This window comes from Setaria italica, chromosome IX, assembly GCF_000263155.2.
Source record: "Setaria italica strain Yugu1 chromosome IX, Setaria_italica_v2.0, whole genome shotgun sequence".
NCBI classification, from domain to species: Eukaryota; Viridiplantae; Streptophyta; class Magnoliopsida; order Poales; family Poaceae; genus Setaria; species Setaria italica.
In genome coordinates, this window is record NC_028458.1 from 4,148,470 (window position 1) to 4,170,781 (window position 22,312).

The following is a 22,312-nucleotide window of genomic DNA, read 5'->3' on the forward strand; positions in this document are numbered from 1 at the left end:
GCATCTACTGCTTCGCGGGTCTTCACGTCCGTGGCCGGCGCGTGGTGGGTCGCCGACGCGGTCACGCCCGCCGAGGGGCTCATCCCCGCGTCGGGGGTGGCCGCCGGCGGGACGGCGTGGTGGCGGACGAGCATCGGCACCGCGGTCGGGTACAACCCCGGCACCGGCCGCGTCGAGCTCGCGCTGTGCCCCGGCGACAGCGCCCGGTGGGAGATCGGCTCCGCCGCGGGCACGCTCCACTGCGCCGTGCGCGCCGACGGCGACGTCGTCGTGTTCCGCCTCGACGGGCACGGTCGCTGGGAGGCGGCCGCGACGGTCTCTGTCGCGGAGATACTGCAGCGACCTCGGAATCGGGCAGAGCAGGAGCGCACGGGCGCCATTACTGCCGCGTCCAACAGGAGCATTTGGATGCCGCGCGACGACGTGCGGCTGCTGCCGTTCCAGGGCGCGGAGGTGGAGGTGGTGCTGCTGTCCGGCAGGCGCGTGGTGGCGTTCGAAGCGGCGACGGGGCGGCGGCGCGAGGCCGTCCTGCCGGATCAGCCGGCCGGCACGGACTGGTGCGCCGCGGCGTTCGCCGCGCACACCAACACGCTCGCGCCCGTCGCGCCCGTGGTGCTCATGGAGCCGCCGGACGATCAGGAGGACGTCGCGTCGTAACTTCTTGAGTGAATTTCCAGCGGCTCACCGTGCGCTCGCTTAACTGGTGCGAAGATCTTAGGGAATAATCAAGCTTGTGCTTGTGCATGATTTCGTTGGAGAAATCAGCTGTCTGAGCTGCTAGTTGTACATAATCAATCCGAACATGCTTGTTCTACTATACGTGTAGGACATTTTTGGCCAAATTATTCACACGGAAGTTGAATTATATAGTTGGTTTTGTGATTACTCTAGTTTGATGGTAACAATTCATTGTCTCTTTAGTTCGTCGTTTCCCATGTTCAAAGAGACAAGATTGATGTGACTGTATTTGTTCTAACATCGATATGATTGACGAGAGTTAACAAGAGGTCCATTTGTGCCGTGAAAGACGATTCCTATCTCCGAGTCATGCCGCCGTGTACTTGCACCGATCTTGCAACACACTTTGCGAAAAGAAAGTGGGGGAATGGGAATAAAGCGAACTGCTAAAGGTTGTTGCTAACACGAAACAACCAGTAATTGGCAGCATTCGGATTAGTGTTAACTACTTTATCGGATTATTTAATGAAACAAATTCTTTAGGCATATCTTTCTTGGTTCAATTTACTCCTACAACTGTCAATTGGTTCAGTTTACCCCTCAAAATTTTGTCAACAACACAACTTCAAAATTTTATATCCAGCTATGTCAAGAAAGACATAATTGCTCTTCGCATCTTACAATACTGTGGCGGTATAGAGCCGCCACCATCCACTCTAGCCACGCCATACCTTGTTGCTGCATAAGGCCAAGGGACAACGCCATTGCCACTGCACACAACCATTGGAGCTTCTATTCATTGCTACCGATTACTCCTACGCAAGCTGTCGTTTGCAATGGGCCACCTTCCGCTAGTTGTAACTATATCAACATCATTACGTGTTCCGCAAGGTGAGTACAAGCTATAAATATTTATCTATGCAAGGATCATGTAGTTGTGTTACGTGTTTAATGAAAAATGTTACATCTTAAAAAAAAACTAGACCGGTGGGGTAAGACTGCCCCACGGTTTTGTTTTAAGAAGAAAGCTGAACCTTCCTCCTAGTCCAGAAAATCCACCGAACCCCGACTTTGCTGACGAGGTTTTTTTTAACCTAACCCGAAATTCGCTCTCACCAAAAATCGAACTAGGACCTAGGGTGCTACTAAAGCATTGCCACCACTAGGCTACAAGCTCGTTCGCTATGTCGTTTTAACATGGAGGCAGGCAAGGAAAAAACATGCTACCTAAGGATTTTGCTATGTCATTTCATGGAGGGCGTTACACATTGCATGGGAAAAACATAATGGACACCTAATATAATAGACAAGTCTGCTTAGCTCAATGTGTTAACTCATTCGATTTTCTACATCACTAATCCTATTTGATAAGAGCACGTGATATCTGCATAATTTGGAGGGAAGTTCGTTATGTCATGCTTCGGACAATGATTTTGCATGATCGAAGCAATGCAGATATGTAGTAATTTGGACTCTGAATATGTCAACAACACATACTTCAAATTTTCGTCCGAACTACATATATGAGCTACTCAAGGTTGCCATTGACACCCTAATATATTTGACACTTTGCCCTTCAGATCTTACAATATTGTTCTCGTATAAATAATTCCAGTTAGTTAGTTGCTTATTTAGCTAAGCCCCACAAGACACAATATCCTGGTATTATACCGTAGTTTGATTGTGCCACTCTGATTACTTGAAATACTTCCGCTGCTCAGTTCTTTGAATCTTGGTCAATGAATGTTGCCAACTCGTGATATTTATTGAAGTGTTGTTGTCAAGAATTAAATCAATGATGGGCATGAATTCATGTATAAGAATCTGGCTGATTATTTCTTGTTTCTATTATATGCTGCCTACTGAAAAAATTAGTATTTTAAATATTTCACCATTTGAATTTTCAACACCCACTTATTTTAAATATGAAGTGAGAGCACCAATATGCCTCTAATCCTGTGGTTGTCTGTCCTTATTTCAATCCATATTTCTAATATTCCAGGCTCTAGATTACTGTCATTCTTTTTTTTTTTTGAGGAACCAACAGGGGGGCACGAGCCTACCTGAACCGATTTTCATTCCATCATCAAAGGCAGTCACATTTTCTCGAGCAGGCGCGGCGCTCGGGGGAAGGTTACTGCCATTCTTAAGGCATTATGAATCGAGAATCGAGATGTGAACCCCACAATGTAACCATGAGCATCGGAAACTTCTTGATAGACTGGGGCTTGGCTGAGCCAGGCACGACACGAGTGAACATCTTCTAATGACGTGCAGTTTGGAAACATAGCAAAGTCAAGAACCAGGACATGTTCGGTTTGTTTTTTCGTTGAATGTTGATCTCCTGTTGACTCTGAATCTGCAAACAGCATATGAACGAGGGATTCAATTGATTGACATTCACTTTATATTTTCGCTCAAAGAAAAAGACATTCACTTTATATTTTCGCTCAAAAAAAAAAGACATTCACTTTATATTTTGGTAGTACTGAGATTTTAAGCAAAAGAAAGTCTCACTGAATCTTTTAGAAACAAGCAAATCGAATGGATGTCTTAAAAGCCCGTTAATACTACTACATCTTGGACACAGCGGGCACTGGCAATTAGCTAGCGAATTGAAAACTACTCCCTCCTGAGCTCCCTCCTTTCTGTCTGGTGTCCTTTGTCTGAATCATCCGCAGGAGAAAGCTTTGGCAGGCGGCGGCGAGTCGGCGACCTTGCCGCCTCACATCACCGAGCAGCTGTTGGGGTTCTCGTCGCTGAACATGTTGTCATTCGGGTGCGGCGGCGGGTGGTACATCGGCGGCCGGCCGTACCCGTACCCGTACCCGTACCCCATCGGCGGGTAGCCGGCGCCGCCATGGACATGGTTCCCGTCGCCATTCATCATCATATGTGGCTGCTGCTGAGCCACGGGGTTGTTCCAGGCTGCCTGCATCATCTCCGGTGCAGGCGCCATGCCGCCACCAACGCTGACACCAGCACCGCCGGGATAGAGACCAGCCCCCGGCATCGTGCCGCCGGCCGTCATGCCATGCACGGTGGCACTGCCACCTCCCGCCGGCTGCATGCCAACGCCACCATTTTGGGGGTGGCCCATCGGCATGCCGCCCATGGGCCTACCGCCAGTCTGGCCCATGCCGGGGAAACCTGCGCCGCCCATCATGTTAGGCGGCCTCATCATCATGCCCGGCTGAGGCGGCGGCGGCGGCGGCATGCCGCCCATCATCGGGCCGCCGACCACGCCGGCGGGCGGGCCACCGGCAGCGACGCCCTTCTTGGCCTGCACTGGCAGCTGGTTCCGGCCGCCTGGGGCGCTGCCCTTGCCGTTCTGCGGCGCCTGCGCACCGCCACCATTCTTACCGCTGCCGCCTGCGCCACCCTGGTTCTGCTTCGCTCGGATGAGTTCTGCAATCTTGTCGCCGATGTTGGCGTTTCCCTTGATCTGCACCGGGATCTTGTTGTCCCTGCCACCATTGCCGCCCTTCTTGTCGCCCCCACCGGCGGCTGGCGGCATGGCCATGGGCTGCATCATCATCATCTTGTCGTCGAGGCCGTCATCCTCGAAGTCGTTGTCGTCGTCGAACTCATCATCCGAGTCGCTGTCGTCGTCCGCGGGCTCTTCGCCCTCGGGAACGTCGAACTTGACGGCCTTGAGGTCCTTGGCCTTCGCCGGCGGTGCAGCCGCCGGCATCGGCATCTTGCCGCCCATGCCCATCAGCTGAGGAGGAAGCTTCACCCCCTTCATCTCCATCTCCGTTTGCAGTTGCTGAGGATGCTGCTGGGGCGGCGGCGGCGGCGGCATCACCATCTCTTCATCTTTCGCGCCATCTCCGCCTCCGCCGCTGCCGCTTGCAGCAGCCTCTCCACCCTTGGGCTGGCCCTTGCCGCCATTGCCAAGCTGGAGCTTTTGGACCTCGCTTGCCACTCCAGGATTGGGGCCCCACAGCTGCGCGCGCTTGTGGGCCTTGTTCAGCTTCTTGATCACGGTGTACGGATCCATCAGACCGGACACCGTCACCTTCCCCTGGTCCTTGTCTACACTGCTTTGAAAAACACCTGCACATAAATCCAGCACGTTTCTCTTAGGGGGGGAAAATGGACAGAAGAACAAAGTAGAGCGGCTGAACAGACCTGGTGATGAAAAAATAAACAAAGAAAATCAAGCAATCTGATTTTAGAAAAGCTTTCTTTCTTACCGTCAATCTTGTGGATGATCTTCTTGACCTGCTTCTCGCATCCAGGACAGTGCATGTTCACTTTCAGCACGCAGGTCTAGGACCGGAACAGACAAAAAAATTGTTAGCAAAATTGAAAGAAGGCTGCAGGAGAGATGCACGGTGAGATGAAATCAGGTTGCCTGTATCGAACACAGAAAGAACATGGAATGTGTGTGCTGTTTTCTTGAGTTGCGAAGACGCAAAAAAACAAACTCACCTGCACCTTGAGGATGTCCTCCTTGATCATCTTGAAGGCACGGGTAGGCTTCAGATCTGATAAGAGAGCACTCCAATCAGGAAGTGAAGAATAAGAACGGCAGCAACCAGGAGAGGAAAAAAAATCCTTGCTAGAGAGAGCACACCATCACACACAAAAAAAATCTAGAGAGAGAAACAACAAACCCTCGCAAGAATTTCAGGAGTGCCTTCAGTCTTCTCGCTGGAGTGGGAGATAACTTAGGCTTGCAATAAAATACGGTCCATCACATACTTAATCACACAAAAAATAAATCTAGAGAGAGAAACAACAAACCCTTGTTAGAGTTTGTGTTTGCAAAAAAAAAAAGAGCGAGGCTATTAAGCGCCTGGAGTGTGGTCCAGAGAAAAAGATGAGAGGTAGGAGGAAGAAACCCCTATTTCTATCTACCAACAAAGCTAAGCATATGAAGGAGTATTTCGCTTACCTCTTATTTTTCTTGAGGTCGCCCTTGACCCTGGAAGCTGAAGCCTCCACCTTTGTTCTTCCGAATTGTGAAATGATGATCTGCAAAAGACTAGCCAAAGGGGGCTTTAAATATGCTTAGTCACCTGTCAGTTTTCCTATGTTTTCTTTCCAAAATTCTAATTTTATAAACCAGTCCCTGTGTGACTTCCATCCAGTTAGTAATTTTTTTGGGGGGGCTCAGGAAACAATTGTTCAATAGGGGATATTTCGTTAAGCATATGACAGTATTTGTCCAAATGGTTCAATGAAAATATCAGTGACATCATTTCCACGCACAAAAAGAAAGAAAGAAAAATGTAGCATTCTAGTTGTTAAATCCTAACACACAGGCTAGGCTATACATGGTGGGTTTTATCTTTTAACTAAATATAAGAAAACAATATCAACAGCATAACGTGTTCTGCAAGGTGAGCACAAGTAAATATCAATCTATGCAAGGATCATGCAATGTCGTTACGTGTGTCATGAATAATGTTACATCTTGCATGGAAAAACACACGACATGATGATTCCATCGTGTCACTGCGTGTTTCATGAAAAACGCTACCCCTTGCAAGGAAAAAACATGATATGTAATGATCTTGCCGTGTCATTTCATGGAGGGCGTTACAACTTCCATGGGAAACATACAATGTATCCCTAATATAATAGACAAGTTTGCTCAGCTTGATGCATTAAAGTATTCGACTCTCTATATTACTAATCCTATTTGATAATAGCATGTGATATCCGTACAATGTGGAGACAAATTGTCGTTGTGTCATGCTTCGAACGATGATTTGCATGATATCGAAGCAACACGTGGCGTTCATACAAATACGTCAGAAATGCTCGCTATATGTTATGCAAAGTTACCAAATTTGGCGGAGCATACGTTACATGTCCCATTATAGGTGCGACATACGACAACAACTAATCATTGGTTTTAAAGGCATAGGTGTGACGTGCAATAGCCGTTATACTCAATCATTGAGAACACGACAATAAATGGTCGATGGTGTTGGATTTGCCTAGAAAAATATATGAAAAAGTTCCATAAAATATTCTAAATTTCTATCTTTGCTAACACGTCCTTCCTTGGAACCACTAAGATTAATGGAAAATGGATCAAAAAGAGGTGGAAGGATATGGAAATATTTTGGCAAAGCTCCTAAGAACAGTTCTACCGTACTATGTAATTAAATGTTGTTACCCATGCTTCTCCCATCAACTAAGGTGTTCCCCAACTGTATTAAGTGAATAGGTTAACCAAAGAACTTGCTTAGGAATAATCTTGCAAAGAGGGGCTTGGATGCAAAAAGTTGAAGAATGGATACACAATGCTGGATATTCTGGTAATTAGCTACAATCCAACACACCCCTAACCATTATCGTCCTCTTGTGTCACTAGAGACATGACGTGGTGGAGAGTGGTGGGCTGCAGCTAGGCCAGCCATGCAGACCTCACACCATCTCCGGTGCAGCCCGCGGTCTGGTGTGTCTATTAGCGAGGCAGAGGAGGTTGGTGAGTTTGGCACATTAACTTCTCACTCCTTAATCTTGTTTGGAGTCTAGGCTGCTACCTAAACTTTTCTCTCCTCCTTCAGTTACTAGTTTGTTACTGTATTTTATTAGTAGCAATTAACTCTTTTTCAAAAACACCTAAACTCTGCTCCCTTTTTCTGTTAGTCTGTTAGTGTCTTTTAGCTAGCAGTAACTCTTTTTTTCGTACTCTGTTTTGAAGTTCACCTCACAGTGACAGACATTCTGTCTAGGTTCGTGCAAGTACGTCCAAGTCTCTTCTGAACTTTTGTTCGATTCGACAGCCCGAGTGGTATTAAGAGATTTTTCTTTTCTTTTTCTAGTAGACTATGGGTGACAGTTTGTGTGCTGCTGTTGCAGACACAGTTTGTTATGCGCTGCATTGTGACTCTGAGAGCGCAAACACAAAGATCGATCCATCCATCCACAACGTGCAGAAGGAGCACCGCATATTCAGTCAAACGAATAGAACAGATAGGCTGGCACCACTGCATCTTGCAATTATGGGTTGCTTGTCACATTAGAAAAGATATACGCTATGGAAGGCATTAATACATTTCTTAAAAAACAGAATTTTACATAGTAGTGCCAATATTAGCATATCTTTGCAGATTTTTTAAAAAAACATAGGTTTATATAGTAGTGCTAATAGTAGCATATCTTTGCAGATTTGGCATTTAATTCATGCAAGAATACAAATATCTATGGAGATTTTCACAACCAGTACATTAATTTTTTTGTACAATTCAATGCCACAGCTAGAGATAGACATGTATGGTCTGCTGTAGCTAAAAAGATGCCATTTTATTAAGTGCTGGAAAACGATGATCTAGAGAAAGAGAGGTTCATAAAGTAGTGCTACTATCTGTATATCTTTATAGGTACGGCATTCAGTTCATGCAAATAAATATGCATATATCAGCAAGATTTTGTAAGCCAACCATCACATTCGATTTTTTCCCCCTACAATTCATTGACATACACGGTCTGCTATATTGCTATAGCTACAAGCCTAATATTCGATTCACTCAAATAAAGATACGTATATCTACGAAGAGTTTGCAAACCAAACCATTATGTTCATTTTTTATACACAATTCATTGCCGATTTTCCACTGCTAGAGATAGAAATAGATGAATGGTCTGCTATATATACACTATATTTGTCATAATAATGTCAAATGCATGCTAAAATGAAAGACAATACAAGTAGTAGTGCTAGTGTTCGTATATTTTTCCATGAGTATACGTAGCATTCAATTCATGCAAACATGGATGCATATATCTACAACAGGTTCACAAACAACTATACTTTTTTCTTGTTCTTCGACAATTAATTGTTGCCACTGGAGATAGATCGAAAAGCACGGCCTGGACCGGCTATAGCTAGGCAGATGTCAAAACCTATTCAAGTGCTAAATAAAAGAAATTGTGGAGAAGAAATGCTTTTTTATATATATCTTTTTGCAGGCCTGGCATTTAACTCATGCAAATATAGGAATATCTACTAAGAGTTGAAAAACCAAACAACTACATTGATTTTGTGGCTACAGTACATTGTGGCCGCTAGAGATAGACATGCATGCTCAAAGCGAGCGATGTCATTGTGTCCTCCGGTGCAGCGGAAGCAAATCCAGACGCGCCTTAATCTGAATTCTGAAAACCAACCCTAGAATCCATCTGGGTGCAGGGTAGCATTTGCAACCAAAAACATGGAGAGACCCTGTCTATATATACTTGATGCTGCAACAAGACGACGACGAGTCACTGCACGCAGGGGTACTGGTAGTGGTAGACATACGTGTACTTGTGTTATGTACGTATATGTAGTAGTTGCCTAGCCCTGTATCAGATTCCCGCTGCATAGAATTAATATGTACTGCTATCCGCTGATAGTTTGTAATATATAATTTGGTTTGCCATACATATATGTATGATTGATTGGGACTTGGGAGTAATTGACCTCTATGTAGATCTTCCAAGTGGCGTGGTATAGGTTCTGGCTTGGCTTGCATTGCATGTGTAAAGATCAATTTCGAAGACCTTTTTTTTCTCTCTTCAAAAGATGATGATTCACTAGGACGTGGTACAATCCATCGTTCACTATACCAGGAATTTCCGTTCCAGACTAACATACGGGAACGAAGGGGTATGCAACTGTGGTTCCCTTTGTCCCATTAGTCATGGTACTCGAGCTTTCTTCTCACACGCGATGAGTCGTATACTCATATTAGGCTGAGTGAACCTACGGATGACAACCTAATAGTATATTTGTTTTGTTATTCTTTTATTTCTCTCTCTACCTAATTCGTATTACAAACTCTCGAACTATCGTTAAGAAGAGGTATACCAATACCTCCTTGTACTATGAACTTGAAATGTGTCGATCCACGTTCCGTGTACCGGTTCCTCGATCCAGTACCTGGTGACACTAGTTTGGAGTAGTGTTGGCCACTTGATCCAGTCTCTAGAAATTTACGGTTACAGAAGTTGCATTGCTTCTATCAACTTTTGAGACCAACTGAAATGATGATGCAAAGGTTTACGTAGGAAAAAGGTCTATCAATCACCAAATGTGATCAATCCGTTGAGGGCGACAAAACATGCATCTCCTCCCATGTCACTCTCACGTGACACACGGGAAGCAACTCTAGCCGCGCCGCCATTCACCCCACCTTCCTCCCTCCCCACCGCCTGAGCGTGCCATCGAAAGCCCGTGCGTCCGCAAGGACGGCAGCAACGGAGCCTTCGTTGCTGCCTTGCTGGGCTACCGTGAGGAGCACACCTGTCGTTGAGGCGTTAGCAACCCTGTGGTGAAGGAAGACCTTTGTGTGTCTGTTATAATTCGTGTTGAACTGGAAAACCCGGACGTAAATAGAATTCAGGAAGCCTGATCCTCTCGCGTGCTCGGCCTCCTCAGGAACTTACTTTAACGATCGCAGCTCGGATCGGATGGTTCAGCCGGCCGCGACAGGAACTTCTAGCCAGGTCCGAGTCAAACTCATGCTGCCTGCTACCAAAATATAAGCACGGCGATGTGCACCCTTTGAATCAAACAAGCTCTACGTAAATTCATACAACATCTATTTGCTTCGTCGATCAAGTTCGTGTTTCGCGAGTTGAGACGAAGGCCAGCCATGGATTGGGTTTTTCTCCGTGACGGCGATGGGAGCGGAAGCGACAGCGACGATGGCGGCGGCAGCAGCGTGCGGGTCGGCAGCGACAGCGCCTCCGAGGACGGCAGCGACAGCGGGTTCGCGATCGTGCGGGTCCGCAAGGACCGAGCCGCTGCCGCGGCCTCCCCAGTCGGCGGCGCCGTCCGCGACGCGGCGCCGGCGATGGCGGCCGTGCCATCACCGACGCCACCAGGGTTCTTCAAGGTGGTGTCCTACGGCGAGGCGTTCTCGGCTTCTTCTTCTTCTTCCACGGGCGGCGGCGTCGAGCACTCCGACTTCCTCGACGAGGCCACGATCCGGGAAGCCATCTTCGGCGCCGCCGGCTGCAGCCGAGGCGCTGGGACCGACGGCGGGGACACGGTGACCCACGAAGAGGATTGCGAATCCGAGGCTGCCGAGCTCGACGGCACAGGGAGCTCTGTCGAAGCGCCTCCTACGTCTTCGGTATTGGGGACCACTGTCTCGCCGTGCAACACGCTACCGGAGATGGCCACTGTCGTGGAGGAGGAAGACGCCGAGAGCTTTGGCGAGGAGGATGACATGGAGAACTCTGGTGAGGAGGACGAGGAAGACGACTACGATGAGGGCTCTGGCGAGAAGGAGGAGGAGAACATGGAGAACTCTTGTGATTGTGAAGAGGACGAGGACGATGACGACGAGAGTTCTGGCGAGGAGGAGGACAGTGAGACCTCTGAGGAGGAAGAGGATGATGATGACGATTACGAGAGCTCTGGCGAGGACGACTACGACGAGAGCTCTTGTGAGGAGGACGTGGACGAGAGCTCTTGCGAGGAGGATGACACGGAGACCTCTGAGGAGGAGGAGGACGACGACGAGAGCTCCGGCGAGGAGGAAGATGAGGACACTGAAATTTCGGGGGAGGAGGAGGAAGACAGCGATGGCGAGAGCTCCAGCGAAGACTGCTTCGAGATCCCGGCGACCAGGCATAGCACCGACCCTGGTCTTGAGCCTACAGCAAGCGACGCCAACGGCAACGGGAAGCCACCAGCGTTCCCTGGCGGCACCTACGACGACGTCGACGACGACGACTCTGATGATGACATCATACCCTCTACCACGATGTGCACCCACAATACTGACCAAGCCACAGCCATCGAGGTCCAACTTATAAAGGAGCTCTTGGAATCTTTTCCTCACATGTACGATTACATCGAAATTGACAGTGGCATGGAAGAGGAGCCATTCGAGCCCGTTCGTCGCGAGTACGATGGCATCCATAGTTCTTCCGACCTCGACGACATCGACTACGATGAGGATGATGACAACGAAGGTTCAGGCGTAGGAGAGAGTAGCAAGCCATCGGAGCTTGTTGGTCGCGTCTACGATGACGTTGACAGTGGTTCTGACGTGGAAGAGAGCGTCAGTGTGCCGTATGCCCCTAACACTGAGCCGAGAGTCAGCATGGTCGGAAAAAGCCCGCTCTCGGAGTTTCTGTTCGAGACGGCCCCAAAAGGTATGCCGCGTGTTCTTTTGACGCAGCTCTACGGGCGTGCTGGTCGCAGCTACGATGAAGTTGATAGTGACTCTGACATGGAAGAGAGTGGCTGTGATGCGGAAGATGAGAGCTGCTGTGTGGAGGAAGATGCCATTGATTGCCCTGAAGAAGAAGAAGACAGCGGCGACGACATTGATAATGGCGATGAAGAAGAGATTGACAACGTCCCTGGTGTTTGTGGGCTGTGCGGCCACACTGTCCAAACCAGCAACCGCCCCGTTGAGCTCGGCAGTATCAGCGACTACGACTGCTTTGACCCTGAGACGGTTGTCAGGCCTGCTAAGGTCATCTGCAAGAACGGCAAGGCGATATGCATCGTGTACGACGACGACGACAAGCAGGGCGTCGACAACCCCATGCCAGAAGCCACGGGCCCCAGCGGCGGAGCAGAGGAGCACGTGGAGCCCGTTCGCAGAAGCTACGACAACATCGACACGGACACGGAAGACGATGGCGGCCACAACGCCGTAGAAGAGGCGCCCGGCGCGTCCGACACGGGCGACGCGAAGAACCCGACGAGGGGTCCGGCGGGGAAGGAGGTGGCTCTGGAGGACTTGCGGCGGCGGGCGGTGGCGGAGGACACGCTGGAAGTGGAAGACTTGCTGCTGGAACTGCTAGAGGACCTCGAGTCGGCGCGACTTGCTCCGCCGGCGCACGCCCAGGAGCGCGCCGGCCAACGCGGCGCGGGCTCGCCGACGGCCGACCTCACCTTCTGTGTCATGGTTTATGTGGCCGCCTATATTGCGATCGTCTGTTTCAGTAGTCTTAGGTAGGATTCAGTAATCGTCAGTGTCCAAATAACTAATGTTCGTCAGCCGGATTAGCTGTTGATTCAATTCTGGGATATGTAATTGTAAGTGATCTACTCATATTTCTGATTCATCACTATCCTATATTCAAACTTTCAAAGTCAAATATACACTTGATATAAAACAACGAACAATCAACAACATGCTCTTGGGAGCTAAAATGCCAGCCGCGAAACAGAATGTTAACATATGACTGAACGAAATGCATAACGTGCAGTTGCGCCCACATATACTGGATTCTCCATCGTCAGGCGTAGCCGGGCCGTCGCCCGGAAGCATTGACCGGTGCTGTTATTCCTGGAACATAGAAAAACACAGAGCCCGACCGCAAATATTAGGACAAAAGTGTTATCTTGTTGTTGTGCAATTGACTGGTGAAAAACAGTAAACGTTGGAAATGGCCAAACAGCTGAATTTTGGAACTCCACATGGTTAGATGAACAGGCACCTAGAGATATTACCCCCAACCTCTATAAGCTCGTCTCGAGAAAGCACAGATTGGTTTACCAAGAGGTACAAGACCATAGATGGACGAGGGGACTCTGGAGAATGAGCACTGCAGCTGAAATGGCTGAATTTGTACAACTATGGGACTTGTTGCAGCACATAACGCTTACTGATTTGCCAGATGACATTGCATGGAAATGGACAGCAGATGGGAACTACACTGCCAAAACTGCTTACCTGGCCCAATTCAAAGGTTCATATTGCTCTTTTCAAGCACAACATCTATGGAGGGCACAAGTGGAAGGCAAACATAGGTGCTTTGCATGGTTGTTGCTTCAAAGGAAAATTCTGACTGCTGATAAACTAATGGCAAGAAATTGGCCTTGCAGTCCGATTTGCCCATTATGTAACGATGAACCTGAAACTGCTACCCACCTGTGTTCTTTACCCTTTCGCACTACTGGTCTGGAGCAAGGTCGCTAGCTGGACTGTTGGACTGATCTCTGTGCCAATGGCGAACATGAACCTTCATGATTGGTGGTCATCCTCAATCAACGCCGCCAGAAAAGAAAAGAGGAGGGCAACGACAACAATAATAATTTACACAACTTGGAATCTCTAGAAGGAACGAAATCGACGAATCTTTGAAGGAGTCCGGCATTCACCGCCAGAAGTATTCAACATGATTAGGGAAGAGGTTAGTTTGCGCCGAAGCGCCTGTGGTGCACCAGCGATAGAATAGCGTTTCTCTAGTGTAACCATGTGTCATAAGCTGAGCGTTTTAATTGTTATCTTGTAATCTCAACTATGTAAGACAAACAATTTCTCTCCTCCTTATATGATAGGGCAGTGCTCTGCCCTTTTATGTTTCAAAAAATACAGTCCCACCAGGAACTTCAAATTTCAGGAATAGTTAACAAAAAAAAAACTGTTTCCAGAATGATCAAACTCGGCATTGCAGTATTCCATGCTGCAAGTGAAACCTGTGACTCTGGAAGCTCCAGGCTCTAGTTTTGCAGTGCCTGTCTCACAAAATCCGCCCAGCAACAAAGATATTACACGAATTTTAAGTTACAGCCATTGAAGACCAAATCTGTTGTCGGTCCCTCAATTCCAAATCTCATCGCTTCAGCCGTGAAACCGTGACAGTGAACGATCCACTCTACTAATAACCATCTGTAGAAAGCTCCACTCCTATGAAAAAAGATCGTTCTAAAAAGGTGACGTGAAGTGTATGTGCATCAGTAAACGAATTGGTGGCCGTCGTGGCTCGACATGCCAACTATATACCAGTCTGCTCGGCGCCGTCTAATCTTCCGCATGCATGATCTCGCCCATCATGATCCGATTGCTGTGAACCTTGAACCCCAAAAGAGACGAGCTCAGCCTTGTACCTTTCTTCCCTTTCTTCTGAATGTCCAATGCAGCAGATGCCATATTGAACACGGAACCTCCACTCTCACTTGTAGATTGGAATTCCGACCTGGTTATGTAGAGAACATAAGTTTTCAGCGCATAAAGAATGCATGAGAAGTGTATGAAACAGGGCTCAAAGGAATAAATTGTAGATGCCTTTATGCTATTTGATTATAAGCACTGGTAAGACTGTAACCCCGACTTGTTCTTATGAATAAAAACCATGTACGAGATTAAGAATACAAAATAATATGCAGCAAGATAATCCCAGGATTCAGATCCTCTGTGAAGGCATTGGAGGGAGCACGATGACTGAATATTATAAGCTCATCTAGTGAAGTGCTGGAAACCAAACTAACGTGTTTCTACTTGTGGGTAAAAAAGGTAGCATAGGAGTATCAAAACACACATGAACGACTTCAGAAATACTAATGGACCAATGGCGCATGGCAGCTAAAGTTGTGTATATCGAACCGAAGAAGCTAATCAGTCTAAGCACCGCTCGATCTATGCGTAACATGGACCTGAGCAGTTTGATATTTTAAAGTCAAAATATGTTACATCAAAGTGCCCATATTTTGTTTATCCTGCTAGAAACAATTGAAGCTACCCATTTTTACCTTTTATTCAGTGCACAAAGATTGCAATTTACCTTATAACCCCTATATATTTTATTACCATATATTTGGGAAAAGATACAAAATACAGTGTTGTGCAAGAAAAGTTGCTATACCATCGGACATCTGAATGACATTTTATTCGTGACCGCAGAATAACCAACATATGCACAAGGCCAAAGAAAGTTGTGTTGTTGAAGTTGAAAGATCAAAGACCAAAATCATATTGCAGACACCTCAATCTTGAAATCTAGTATTTTTTCAAGTCAAAATGCAGGTTCAAGGACACACATCATGAATCTTACTACTACGTACATTAAAACAAGTTTAACAGATTAAACAGACTCAAAACCAGAGAGTATATGCGATGGATGTGAATAATAAGTTGCACTACTGACATGTCCAATTGTCCAATTGTCCATTAAACAAACACTTGTCACATGACGCAAAAAAATAACCAGAAAACTCTCACGGTTTAGTTGCAGATCAACTTTAACAGAAAATCCTTAAGTGCTATTTAATGTATATTAGTTGTAAGTTTGCTAGCAGAGGGTATAAGTTCGGAAAGGTCAAGGTCCAAATTTTCATTGATAAGAATGAAGAAAAGCTGAAAAAGTTATCCCATAGCTAAAAACATACTTATCTTGCTTTGCATGCTCACGAGACCCCCAAAATAGATCCTCATCAGAATTAGTATAGGAGTGACTGGAAACATGGGAAGTCATTTGGAGGGTTTTGGTAACCCCCAATGGAGGTGATCCAGAACCTTGCAAGGATGAATCATTCCCATGACTTTGCTGGTTCATAGGCTCTTTTGCATGGGATGATGCTGGTACTACTTGTTGCAGACTACCTGATTCCCGTTCTTCCATCTGAATATCTCTCAGAGACAATGGTTCGCACACCTGTAGAGTGTCAGTAAACCATGCTGGGCCAGGTGCAGCATTTGCTTCATCGTTCTTCCAAGGAACAAAATCTCCCAGAGATGGAGCACTTGGCTGAGGAGGAAGTTCGTCCTTTTCTTGCTGGGCCTGCTTGACAGACTTTCCCTTTTCAATAGGCACAGATACCACAGATGGATTAAACGAACCAAGTGGTGCTGGGGCTTTAACTGCAGAACCTTTGGATTTCTCTGCCTTGTTCCTGTTCTTTCTTGTGTCCTTGACCTCAATGAAATCACCATCATCAAGATAATGAGCATCACACTGAGTAACATAAGGTGCCAAAGGAGGAAAAGATGTATCATCAGCACTGTCTATGATGACAGCATCTTTATCATTCGACTTTACCAGTACCTCTTCCGCCAATAAATCATGCAACTGACTTCTCTTAGTCCGTGATATATTGACATTTTCTCGATGACCCATAGATTTAGTCTCATCTCCAAACTGTTGCTCAGAAGTTTCAGCCAAGCTAGCCCAAGGAATAGATAACACCGAAGGCGCTGTTGTAGTTACTTTAGCATTTTCCTTGGCCATTTCCCTCTGTGCTTTCAATTGTTCCTCTGCTTGAATTTCCAACAGTGATTTGGTTCTAACACCTGGAGGAGGTTTCCATGACTGAGGATGGGTAGAGGAAATTTCCACATCATGAACTTGATTGGAGATATGAGATGATACATTTTCCGATTTTGCAAGATCTTGATACGATCGAGGAAAACCTTTCTCTTCATAAACAGTCACCTTGCTGCCCTCAATAGATCCAGAGTTCAGAGTTTTCTTAGATAGTGAGTCTACAGTACTCTCTTTTCCTGAAGGAGCATCAATAACTGCAAAGTACCGCGTGAAACTAGCAGAACATTCTTTCCGAGGTGCATGGCCCATCATCTCATGGGGCAACCATAAAGCAGGAGCCCAACTTTCCGAGAAACCAATAACCTGACCAGGCAGTTGTATCTCATGCATACCATGACAAGGTAACTTCTGAGCAAGTTCAAGTATCTCTTGTGTTCTTTGAAGACAAAGCTTCAAACAATCACCAGATGACAATGAAATATGATTTGTCCCATAAGGATCATAAAGCTGCTGCGAGGAACAATCATGAGGTGGGACCTGAGAAATGTGTTGTTGCTGTTGTTGATGCTCCTGCTGCCTGAGTTGTAGGATGTTGTTCAGTAGAGAGGATTGAGGTTGAGGGATTCCAGGCATCAGTGGCTGCAACTGTAGTTCTGATGGCAGATACTGTTGTTGCGATATGTTTAACTGAGGATACTGAGATATTTCACTGAGAAAATTTTCTGGCTGCATGATTTGTGAGTTCAAACAAGCCAAAGTTGGTTGATTCTGGGATGCAGAGTAATGCTGTTGAGGATCAATACCTATTTGCTGAGAATTGTGCAGATTTTGGTGCATATGTACCTCTTGAACAGGATCTATACCGCACACACCAGGATGCAGATTCCCAGACTCAGGAGTATCTGACCAAAGTGGCAATCCAGAATTAGTAGCAGGTGCTTGATGTTTTCCTGCAGGAAGCAGCACCGAGAGCAGGTTAACATTCTGAGGTTGGAGAGCTTCACTTGATGGGTCAATCATTTGATGGAACAATATTGAGTGCGTAGTTGACTGAGTTGAATCTTTCTTTTGTTTCTGTGCAACTGATATGATATCACCTTCTATTTGAAAGGAATTCTCCCTCTCTAACAGCCTCTTCTGTTCTGCAAGATAGTTTACGCTATTCACACCATCACTGCCAGAAACAAAAAGGTTGCCAAATATACTGCTCCGTTCATTCATGCCTGAAATCAAAAGAAAACGGCATCACATCTTGGAACAAAATATACAGGCAGAGATAAAATAATGTCATGAGATGGGCATAAAGAATGACATTGATGAGAAACCAACCTCTAGTGACAGGGCTAGTTTCTGCTCTGGGATTCTGGGTGTTACTAGACATTGGAGACTCCAGAAAGTGATTTTCAGCTTCAGTTACACTACCATTCTTGTTTATGGACCCGTAATCAGATATCTCAAGATAAGCTGATCCTAGATGTGGCATACTTCTTGGTTTGGCATTGCTGAAGCCTGGAGGCACCCTTACCTTTGCTCGTAAGTGTGGCATGACATCCCCAAGTAATAAGAAAGGAGAATCACAAGGAGCACTTGCAACACGGACCAGCAAATCAATACCATAAAAACCAGCCTCGAACCAACCAATGATGTCAGATCCAGAAAAAGGGCCCTGGGTTCGCCCCTTTGGATCTTTGTAGTATAAAGAAAGGTTTTCTGGACTGACAATGTCATCTACACCAACTTTAGTTCCTGGGTCCAAGTCATTGTATTGCTGTCCAAATTCAATAGATGGCCCATGGATATGACCACCAATAGACTCAGATTCTTGTGGAGCAGTATAAGGAGATTTATCAGACTTTAAGCGCTCGCTTAAATCAGCACCCCCAGGAATTCCTAGCAAAGACAACACAGATAATACAATTTAGTGAATAAGCTATAAAAATTTATGTGAGAAGATAAAGCAGTAATGCATACTATCATGATTACAATTTTAAAGGGCTAAGGATCCAAGATGCAGGCAAAATGCAACAAAATGGATATCTATAATATTGGTATACACCGGTTTTTTTCTTGGGTAGCTGTAATTTCAGATGAAATAAATTGAAGGAAATAGATTGAATACATTCACCAGATTTGGGTACTATCCACAGAACATTTCCTAGGTGCAAAAATCATAAGTATATCAATCCTGCAAACATATTATCCTTTTATTTATTTCTATAAGGAAACATGTGGATGTGGTTGTAGGTTATCTGGTTTAAACGGTAGCAACAGAAAAGGAACACCATAAAATATTCTGATGAATACATTCAGAAATATATTTTTTTTAGTAAATTTGTCACTCTCAAGCATGAACAAGTCTGCTGATATGAATCCATCAAAGTTCCATGAAATGGCTGTATTTAGAGCATATTAAGTAACACCATTACACAATCCTGGGGAGAACACCACACGGGAAGCTGGTACTAACCAAATACATTGAATTCACAATATATGCATGAGCTCTACCACATACCTCTGATACTTCTGGTTATTTTGCCCTTGAAATCTTCACTGCTTCCTGATTGATCTTCTTTTCCAGCTGCATAAAGGGAGTAAAAAACAATCAGCACATGATTCAAAAGCTTCTGCACATTGATAACAAAAGTCAGAAGCTGCTTCTCACTTAGGTTTGATTGTTCTAATGGCACCACATCTGGATTACTTTTTCCAACAGAACCATCTTTGCAAGCTTGTGCACAACTGTTTGTGACATCTCCTCTTTCAATTCCTTTCAAAATCACCTATTAACACAAGGAAAATTAAAAGATAAGAATCTTATGATCACAAGACCTCCCTGTGCCAGTAAAGACAAAATAATAGTAAAAATTACCGCTTCTTCAGCATTAGGTGCGATGAGGGCTAAAGGCTCCATAGGATCTTCTTGCCACAGTGAGATATCCTCAGTATCATCTAATGGCATTACAAAGTTTCTAACATCAGTTGTTCTGTAAATTTCAAGCAATTTCATCCTGCTATATCGCAGAGAGTCTCTAGATGCACCACCAGGCCTGGCAGAAAGTACGCCAAGGTGGAATGGGCGTGAAGATTGACTATTGACTCTGCTCGTAACAGATGTAAACCTTCTGTGAAAACTTGTAGAGTTTGGGCTATCACTTTCCTGCCTCTCCCTACTGTATCCAAATGAAGCAGATGGCTTCTGCGGAGCCAGGGAAAGATGATCAGATGTACCACCCGTGCCACGGCTCACAAAATTGCTGGAGTTCCATGACCGAGAAATATTACTACTGTATGGCTTCTGTGGAGCCAGGGAAAGATGATCAGATGTACCACCCGTGCCACGGCTCACAAAATTGCTGGAGTTCCATGATCGAGAAATATTACTGTCCCTTTCATTCCCCTGCTCAGGATCACAAACATCTTTCCCATGACCTGTATCGTGAGAGAAAACTTTTTCACGGGGAGTGTCATCTTTTCTATCTGAATATGACCTGTCACGCCAATTTTCAGAATCTTTATTACTGGGACCCCTGCGAGCATTCCACTTATTATCACGGCATCGGTCATAGTTTCCCTCCTTACTATGTGCGCTTCCCCAGCGCTCTTGTGGACTCGGGTGGCTATCAAGATACTGCTTGGAGTCATCATAGGGCCGTCCCATCTTGTTCATATCACTATGTTCCTTTTCCGTTTCCCTCCACCGAATTCGATGGGAATCTGAATTCGGTTTGGTGTCATCATCACAACATTGGTCACGGTGGCCTGCTATTCTATCAAACACAGAAGGCCTGAAAACATCTCTTTTCTTTGCAGTATTGTTCCTTTCTTCACTGTTTCCTGATGTGTTTGCAGAATTAGAGAGGATACCAGGTGAATCAGTCTCCTGCAGCAAACAAATGAACATCAAATACATAAGACATCACTAAAACAGAAACGGCAATCTGAGGGTAATAGCTATCCAAAAGAAATTCTATTACTCAGCAGTCCACTTTGGTATTGTTACACATAATTAGCCAGAATAGCAAAAAAGAACAGTTTTCTGGCCCTATAGAAGTTACCAGGCTTTAGTCCATAAGATCTTGCTGAGAAGGGAAGAGAAAGTGCTACTAGAAAAACTGATTTGAATTATTGGTAAAAGAAAATGTGTTGTATACATATCTTCTACCCAAGAAGATATGAGTCCAAGGGGCCATGATATGTCTACTCTAGCTATCCTTTACTTCTTACGACAGTTGGATACCAAGATTATACAGATTCAAAGAATATATGGTGTCCAAACACCCGTAGATACTTGTCCAGTTCTGTCATTACCTTGTTTTCCCCCAGTTGTGGCTCAAGCAAACGAGTAGAGGGTGTGCTATTGATATCCAGTTCTGGTTTGTCTGCAGAAACAAAATAGTACCATAAGTAAGCGCAAAATCATTGTGTTCAGAAACAACAGAGACCAGGTCTCCATATTTAACCAGCAAATAATTTCCTTATGGACAAGACATGGACAGTCCATAGTGAAACATAAATATAAAAGGCAAAGAAACAAAAATAAACCACAGAATTCAAGCATCTGTACAACTGTAACAGAGGATATTGGTTATGCTACGTTTAATGCAATAGTGTGAATTTGCTTGCACAGAAAAAATAAAGCTCAAAGCTATGAAGTAAAACAAGCATTTACCAATTTTGTCGTTTCAAAAAAAAGAAACAAGTCAAGTTCTTAGTTGTTACAGCAGTTCATTGTAAGAGCTTGCACTTAAAACCAGTAACTTCAACATAAGATATCATGATTAGTAGTGTTTCATTAAAGCGGATCTACGGAAAATGGTACTTTTGAAGGACCACTGCAACCAGTATCACTGAAGGATTTGTAACGGTAAAGGACTGACCAAAAGAGGACCTGATAGCGAATTAGCGATCACCAACAAAATCTAACATCTACATGACACAGCTCGAGAAGACCAAGCAATATAGGGTATATCGTAGTGCCACTAAACGCCAATGCATACGGTACATAACCATAACCAGCACGTCAGCGATCAAATTTTTCTGACAAAAAAATGTATAAAAAAAGTGAGAAAATCAGCACACAACAAGCAGTGCTGCAATCAAATCTAACCAATCCAAAGTCCGAACTGTAGTCCTACATGCTCGACATACTAAAACACAACACCCATGCCCCCATACAAATTAACTCTAATGAAGAAACATTTTCACTCTGACAGAAACCGTAAGGTCGATCATCCACCAAACCACCGAAGAAAACCCCAACGGGAGTCGCAAGTTCGCCAATTTGGTTGACGCCTACGCCACCCAAACCCCGCAAAAACCAAAAGGCCCCAGAAACGGCGCGCGAACCCGTGCACAGCGCGCACGGAGCCGCGCGCCGCCTCGCACGCACGCACGCACCGAGGGATCGATCAACCACGCCACCCAGCGGTAAATTAAGCCAACCCACCAAGGTAGGGCTCGCGTCAGCGGCCCAGCGCTCCGGTTCAAGCGCCCGATCGAAAGGACGCGGCGAGTTGGGGGAGTGTGGGGGTGGGGAGGGGGGGGATCAGTTAATCACCTTGGGTGTTCTCGGGAGGTGGAGGCGCGTCGGGGGTGGAGCAGCGGTTGGGGTCCGCATTCTCGCGGTCGCCGTCGTCGGCCATGGATGCGGCGGTGGCGGCGAAAGCCCTAGCGG

At 45.8% G+C, this 22,312-nt stretch overlaps 2 protein-coding genes and 1 pseudogene across 3 annotated transcripts; 1 reads left to right on the plus strand and 2 right to left on the minus strand.

Moving 5' to 3' along the window:
* LOC101771884 overlaps positions 1–905 on the plus strand; it is a 1,156-nt pseudogene extending 251 nt beyond the window's left edge.
* A 2,498-nt stretch (positions 906–3,403) lies between these two features.
* LOC101772294 (heavy metal-associated isoprenylated plant protein 33-like) lies at positions 3,404–5,145 on the minus strand. The gene is made up of 3 exons (XM_022823425.1): positions 5,116–5,145; positions 4,878–4,953; positions 3,404–4,737 (listed from the first exon to the last, which is right to left on the minus strand). Exons 1-3 carry the CDS (start codon positions 5,143–5,145, stop codon positions 3,404–3,406), a joined length of 1,440 nt encoding a protein of 479 aa, XP_022679160.1.
* Positions 5,146–13,924: 8,779 nt separating this feature from the next.
* LOC101773111 lies at positions 13,925–20,505 on the minus strand. Of its 2 annotated transcripts, XM_022822924.1 has the most exons (7): positions 19,508–20,505; positions 19,301–19,418; positions 19,151–19,216; positions 17,968–18,528; positions 15,764–17,861; positions 14,382–14,574; positions 13,925–14,285 (listed from the first exon to the last, which is right to left on the minus strand). In XM_022822924.1, the coding sequence occupies exons 1-6, from the start codon at positions 20,303–20,305 to the stop codon at positions 14,400–14,402; spliced, it is 3,816 nt and encodes a 1,271-aa protein (XP_022678659.1). In that variant the 5' UTR covers positions 20,306–20,505; the 3' UTR covers positions 13,925–14,285; positions 14,382–14,399. The 2 variants fall into 2 exon arrangements, with proteins under 2 accessions (XP_022678659.1, XP_022678658.1); XM_022822923.1 differs by having other exon boundaries at positions 13,925–14,574.
* Between the last annotated feature and the right edge of the window lie 1,807 nt (positions 20,506–22,312).